Below are 7,429 nucleotides of genomic sequence, written 5' to 3'. Positions count from 1 at the left end.
TTTAATTGTGGTCCGAACCGGACCATATCTTGATATCGTTTTAATAGCAGAGCAACTCTTTTCTTATATCCTTTTTTGCCTAAGAAGAGATGCCGGGAAAAGAACTCGACAAATGCGATCCATGGTGGAGGGTATATAAGATTCGGCCCGGCCGAACTTAGCACGCTTTTACTTGTTTATCATAAATAACATCTTCACTTGACTTTCCATTCAGAGGCAAAACATTTATAAGAGGATTAAGTTTTAAACAGAAAAACTAAACATTTCATCATTATCATCAACTCTCAAAAACGAACTGACAGTGTCATTGTCAAAACTTTTGTGAGGAATTCATTTAAACCTTCAAATTCAATTAATTTCTAAATTCAACAAATAAAGTTTAGGTTTCTTCCCTATCTCTTACCGTGCACTTTTATTTCCAAGTGTTTCTTGGCATTCTGTCATTCAACCGACTAAGCATTGGTGATAAATGCTGCTTGCAAAGCAAAAAACAAACCGACTGTCAGTGGCTGTTCTAGCTCCTTAAATTTGGTATTCTATGAAAGACAACAACTTGGGAGTGAAGATGAACAGAGCGGCGGTATCGAACCAAGAATAGAATAGCAGCGGCAACAACAAGAACAACAGCATTCACAAAAGAGTTTAAGTTTATTAAGGACTACAAAAGTTTATTTGACACTAAATAAGCGACAGAGGCAGCAGCAGCGCAGCATCGGCATTAGCACCACCAGCAGTAGCAGCATTCTCATTATCAACAACAGCAGTAGCAGCACATTGTTTAGAGTGTGTTGTGTGTGGGTGCAGGTGTGTGTGTGTTTATGCTAGCCTCCTACACCTCAGCTTGGTGAGTGTGAGTTAGCTGAGAAGACAGTGTCGGGTTCGTGTCATCTTTGTTATGATTGTTCCCACTCTAAATGGCTGTCGCAGTGGTTGTTTGCAGCTCGTTTCTTAAACTTTTGTTAATTTATTTTACTTTATAGTTTGTTTTAATAATGCTTACATAATAACGGCAACGGCAACAACAACAACGACTACAGCACAACTTTAACACCAGCGACAACAACATTTTCAATTTCCCACCATCAATATTATCAGCAGCAGCTAGCTGCCTGGCAAAAATTGTGGCAGCTGCTGCTATTGCCAGCCAATGTCACCGTCTTGTTTGCCCTGGTTTTTAAAACAAACAGCAGAAATTTGTTAAATGGAAAATCATTTAAGCAAATGTTGTTGCTATTGCTGTCGTTGTTGTTGCTGTTTGTTGCTGCCGTTTTTGCAACAATATTTTGCTTTGTGAACATTTGCTCTGTAATTAAGTAAAACGAAGCAAAATATCACAGCACCAACGCATTGCAACGCATCGCTGACACTGGGTTCTTGTGGCAAATTCCATCAACTGTCATCATTTCTTTAGCAGCAAGTTATGCTGCCCCTTTGACTCTTCTACCATCTTTCTAGCCAAGTGGTTTCATTGTAAAAGTAAGTAACAAAATATTAAATGATAGATTGAGTGCTTCAAAATACTTGGGCAGCTTAAAAGGATGGGTAGAAACTTCAATACCGCTTGAAATCATGGCAAATTGGGTTCCCAACAACTCTTAGCTTCACTTAAACTTTGGTTTTTTGGAAACAAATAAAAATTTTGCTGTATGAAGTGCCGCCCGGCCGACACGGGATAGCTATGAGCACCACACAGGCTGGAACTTTGAGCTCCGACCTGTGTGGTGTCCCTCGTTATCACGGTTAGCTTAGCTGAAAGCTACCGGGCGCATCCACAGGTTGTGGATGGTGGAAAACTCCGTTTTTATGCGGAGTAGCTGCAAATGCGGCCGCGGGCAGTCAGCGATTTTCGAGAGGAGAGTCTCAGTGAGGAGTCAGGTGGCACTGGCTCTTAATTAAATACTGAGTGCCAATGATACTCGAGATGAGAAAGCGAATTATTGGCGCCTTCAAATAACTAATGGCCAACATCAGCGTCTGTTCTCAGGTTAGGGGCAACTGAAGGCGAGCTTCAAATCTTGGAGCAAGTGGCTCGCCACAACGAGGAAGACATGTGTAATCCCACAAAACCCATGCGGTTGGGGCAATGGGCCGGTAACCCGCCCCGGAAAACTATGAGACCTACTATGAGAAACAAAGGATTAGTAAAAAGGGATCCCCTCCTTAACGTTGACGACCCACGCAAACGAAAAAAGGACCATGATTTGCGGATCTGTACCTGGAATGTCCGCACGCTTTATAGCAAAGGTGCAGTATACGCGCTGGCGGATGTATTAGAGAAGTTCAAGGCAGATATAACCGCCTTACAAGAAGTGCGATGGACTAGGAATGGCGTCACTACAACACCAAACCTTGACGAACTATACTATAGCTGCCATAACACGAGGCATGAATTTGGCTGTGGATTTGTGGTTAGTCGGAGACTGACACACCTTGTCTCCAGCTTTACTCCGGTGGATGAGAGACTAGCCACAATCCGCATAAAAGCCACATTCATCAACATCAGTCTTATTTGTGCCCAAGCCCCAATGGAAGACAAAGACGAGCAGACCAAGGATGTTTTCTACGAGCGCCTAGAGAGAGAATATGACCACTGCCCCGCCCATGATATTAAAATCGTTCTAGGAGATTTCAATGCGAAGATAGGGAAGGAAGACATTTTTGGTCCAACAGTCGGAAAGTTTAGCCTCGACGAGATAATGTCCAGAAATGGGTAGAGGCTGATAGATTTCGCCGCGACAAAAAACCATGGTAGTTAGTAGCACCAAAATAAAAATATTCACAAAGTCACATGGCTGTCACCCGATCAAAACAAGAGAAACCAAAATTGCTCACCTTGTGATAGATGGAAGGCATTCATCCAGCGTGTTAGATGTACGATCGATCCGTGGAGCGAATATATTGGGTTGCCCAATAAGTAATTGCGGATTTTTCATATAGCCGGCGTTGACAAATTTTTTCAACGGCTTGTGACTCTGTAATTGCATTCTTTCTTCTGTCAGTTATCAGCTGTTACTTTTAGCTTGCTTTAGAAAAAAAGTTTAAAAAAAGTATATTTGATTACAGTTCATTTTAAGTTTTATTAAAAATGCATTTACTTTCTTCTAAAAAATCCGCAATTACTTTTTGGGCAACCCAATAGATTCGGATCATTACCTTGTTGCAGCAAAAGGTTCGCACCCGTTTGAACACTGCACGGAAGCTGGACATTGAAAAGTTGCAAACACAACAAATAGCAGCGACATACTCCACTCGACTGATCCAACTGCTTGATGAAAGCACTCCTTGTTCCGGTGATATAATGGCGCAGTGGCAAACTAGTACCCACTTCATGGAAAATGCCGCGAAATCCGTACTTGAGTACCGGAAGCCTCTTCCAAGAAACCCATGGTACGAACAAGAGTGTCGAGATGCTACTGAAGCCAAGAATGCAGCATATAGGGCAATCCCGCAATCAGTAGCAATGTGCAAGATGAAGCAGAGGTATCGAGAGAAAAGGAGAGAGGAGAAACGTCTATTCCGCAGAAAGAAAAAGGAAATGGAAAGACGTGAGTGTGAGCGAATTGAGATGTACAGGACATTCCAGGTGGAGATCCGCAAATCATGGCCTTTTTTTCGTTTGCGTGGGTCATCAACATTGGCGGGGTCCGTTTTTACTATTCCTTTGTTTCTCGAGGTAGTTCTCCGGGGGTGGGTTACTGGCCCAGCGCCCCATCCCCATGGGTTTTGTGGGATTGCGAATGCATCCCTCGTTGGGGCGAGCCGCTCCAAGATCCGACGCTCGCCTCCTGCTGATGTTGCCCATTGGTTATTTGGAGGCGCCAATAACTTGCCTTGTCATTTCGAGTCTCATGGGCACTCAGTATTTAATTAAGAGCCAGTGCCACCTGAATCCTCACTGAGACTCTCCTTTCGAAAATCGAAAATGGTGTATACTGCACGGAATGGTGTATCACGAAGGCCAATCCCCCACCTCTTCTCCTTATGGGGACCTTATATAGCACATTGTAGCCGTGAAACAGCAGGTTGTGGACAGTTTTGTCGCCTGGATCCCTGCAACCATGTTCTTCCTACTCATAAAATCAACTGAGATCTCCGTAACAGTAAACCTCTTGAACAAGGCAGTAGGAGCCTATTGCTAGCTGAACTTTTAAGACCTGAGAGACATGATGATGATTACTTGCGTTTGTTCAAGAAATTAATTTCAATTTTTAACTTTTAAAACATTACAATTATTTTTGTTTTGTAATATCTTCAAGTATTTGATACTCGTATTTCGCCCATGTTGGAACAACAATTCCTCATTAATAATGTGGTCTTTAATTTGCCACATTAAAAGTAACCATTAACAATTTAAAACTTTAATACTTCATTGCCAACTTTTGATACCTTTCATACATCTCTAAGTTATTTCTTCAGCTGATGAAAGTTCGCTTTACGTGACATTGCAATCTATAGTCAATTCTTGAGAATTGCTCGAGTTGTGGCGTTGACTTATGGCTCTTAAGAGAAAGTTTTTGTTGCACGACCTGTTAGGTGGTTTTTCAGTAGATCTTTATTCCAAAAGGAAATAAATTTCAAAACTCATTCTTAATGAATTCTGTCATGAAGTTAACAGCTATCAGGCAATTAAATTCAGTATGCTGGAAAATTGTACAAGTAGTTGATGAATGTATGTCTAGATGAGATGATAAGTTGAAATACTTTGAATGTAGAAGGTGATCAAGGGCTGGTTTGTAATCAATTAAAAATGAGGGTCTGATTTTTATACCCTCCACCATAGGATGGGGGTACACAAATTTCGTCATTCTGTTTGTAACTACTCGAAATATTCGTCTGAGACCCCATAAAGTATATAAATTCTTGATCGTCGTGACATTTTATGTTGATCTAGCCATATCCGTCCGTCCGTCTGTCTGTCCTTCCGCCGTCAGTCTGTCCCTCTGTCCCTCCGTCCTTCCGTCCGTCCGTCTGTCCTTCCGTCCGTCCGTCTGTCCTTCCGTCCGTCCGTCTGTCCGTCCGTCCGTCTGTCCGTCCGTCCGTCTGTCCGTCCGTCCGTCTGTCCGTCCGTCTGTCCGTCCGTCTGTCCGTCCGTCGGTTCATCCGTCCGTCCGTCAGTCTGTCTCTCCGTCCGTCTGTCTGTCCTTCCGTCCGTCCGTCTGTCTGTCCTTCCGTCCGTCCGTCAGAATGTCGAAAGCACGCTAACCTTCGAAGGAGTAAAGCTACCCGCTTAAAATTTTGCAAAAATATTTCCTATTAGTGTAGGTCGGTTGGGATTGTAAATGGGCCATATCAGTCCATAACCTGATATAGCTGCCATATAAACCGATCTTGGGTCTTGACTTCTTGCACCTCTAGAGGGCGCAATTCTTATCCGATTGTAATAAAATTTTGCACGGCGTGTTTTGCTATGACTTCCAACAACTGAGCTGAGTTTTGTTCAAATCGGTCAATAACCTGATATAGCTGCCATGTAAACCGATCTTGGGTCTTGACTTCTCGAGCATCTAGAGGGCGCAATTCTTATCCGATTGGAATGATATTTTGCACGAAGTATTTTGTTATGATATCTAACAACTGTGTCGAGTATGGTTTAAATCGGTCCATAACCTGATATAGCTGCCATATAAACCGATCTTGAGTCTTGACTTCTTGCGCCTCTAGAGGGCGCAATTCTTATCCGATTGGAATGAAATTTTGCACGACGTATTTTGCTATGACTTTCAACAACTGTGCTAAGTTTGGTTCAAATCGGCCCATAACCTGATATAGCTGCCATATAAACCGATCTGGAGACTTATCTTCTTGAGCTTCTAGAGGGCGCAATTCCTATCCGATTTGGCTGAAATTTTGCATGACGTATTTTACTACAGGGTGGCTGATGAATATTGCTACAATGATGAATATTGCTACATTTTTTTTTCGGTGTATGGAATACATTTTTCTTTTATTCATGTTAAATTAAATTATTAAATTAATTATTAAATTATTATTAATTAAATTAATTAATTAATTAATTAAATTAATTATTAAATTATTATTATTAAATAGAAAAAAAGTTATTACATTTTTTTTTGGTAGCGGCTTTCATCAGCCACCCTGTATGACTTTCACCAACTGTGCCAAATAAGGTTCAAATCGGTTCATAACCTGATATAGCTGCCATATAGACCGATCTGAGATCTTAAATTCTTGAGCCTCTAGAGGTCGCAATTATTATCCGATTTGCCTGAAATTTTGTACGACCGATCCTCTCATGACCATCAACTTGCGTGTTTATTATTGTCTGAATCGGTCTATAGCCTGATATAGCTCCCATATAAATCGATCTCTGCTCAATTTGTCAAATCATAAGCCGCACTCATAAAACCCTTCTCTTTGTTTCTATGTGCCACAAGGTTAGGTTAGGTTGAATGGGTTTCCCACCAAAGGTGAGTTCACTCGGAGACCAATTTGGCCCATTGTGGTATTCTATAGAGAGAAACGGAAAAGAAAAGAAAATGTGAGACCTCATACTAGAGGTTTTACACAAATAAAAGAAAAAGACAGGAGGAGTGGAGAACCCGAGCAGGGGGTGAACGCCGGAACTTGTGGCACCCCCCGTCGGAAGCATTCTGTTCCCTCAATAAACCTCATTAGACATACCAGAGGTACGTTTGCAAGTTCGCCCAGATCACAATAGAAACGGCTCCCCAAAAAGGAGATCCTACGTCTCTGCAGATCCGGACAGCAACACAGCAAGTGCTGAATAGTCTTCTCCTCTTCGTTATTGAGGCAATTCTTAAAGAAGTCAGGCCATGCGGCCTTTGGCACAGTGTTCGGTTATGACCCCTATCAAAGTACTCATTGACCTCTGATCGAACGTCAGTCACTCCTTCGTCCTCCTCCGGCCAATGACCGGCCATAGCGCCCTCGCAGTCCAGCAACCATCTACCGAGTCCCACCTCGGCACCGACTCCGCCCTGGCCATCCCATCTACTGTGTTCAGTAGCTTAACAAATGGCACGTAGGCAAGCCCGGTGACAGCTTTGCCCGAAGACTGCTCCGCTCGGTGACTGCTCTGCCCGGTAACTGCTCCGTCCGGTGACTGCTCCACCCGGTGACTTCTCCGCCCGGTGACTGCTCCACCCGGTGACTGCTCCGCTCGGTGACTGCTCCGCCCGGTGACTGCTCCACCCGAAGTCTTCTCCGCTCGGAGACTGCTCCGCCAGGTGCAGATGAACCCCTTCTGGCGCACCCGTCCGCCCTCTCATTTCTTGAGAACCCCTCATGCCCAGGAACCCATGTCAGCGTCACATCGTGAGCCCGGAGCCTATCCAGAGATTTCAAACAATCCGCCACGCAACTCGACCTCACCAACCTCGACCCCAAGGCCTTGAGCGCTGCCATACTGTCCACATAAATTCTGAGTTTCGAAGGCGGTAAGCCCCTT

General features: G+C 43.5%; 1 protein-coding gene across 1 annotated transcript in view; it reads right to left on the bottom strand.

Moving 5' to 3' along the window:
- Positions 1-1,213: 1,213 nt before the first annotated feature.
- The window catches only part of LOC131996006 (uncharacterized), a 158,778-nt gene continuing 152,562 nt past the window's right edge, over positions 1,214-7,429 (bottom strand). The window contains exon 2 of the mRNA XM_059365411.1: positions 1,214-1,303. Within this exon, the coding sequence (XP_059221394.1) occupies positions 1,214-1,303 (90 nt within the window). The remainder of the gene's footprint in view (positions 1,304-7,429) is intronic.

The sequence above is a fragment of the Stomoxys calcitrans genome, chromosome 3 (assembly GCF_963082655.1).
Source record: "Stomoxys calcitrans chromosome 3, idStoCalc2.1, whole genome shotgun sequence".
In the NCBI taxonomy this organism is placed as follows: domain Eukaryota; kingdom Metazoa; phylum Arthropoda; class Insecta; order Diptera; family Muscidae; genus Stomoxys; species Stomoxys calcitrans.
This window is presented reverse-complemented; position numbering and strand designations above follow the sequence as displayed.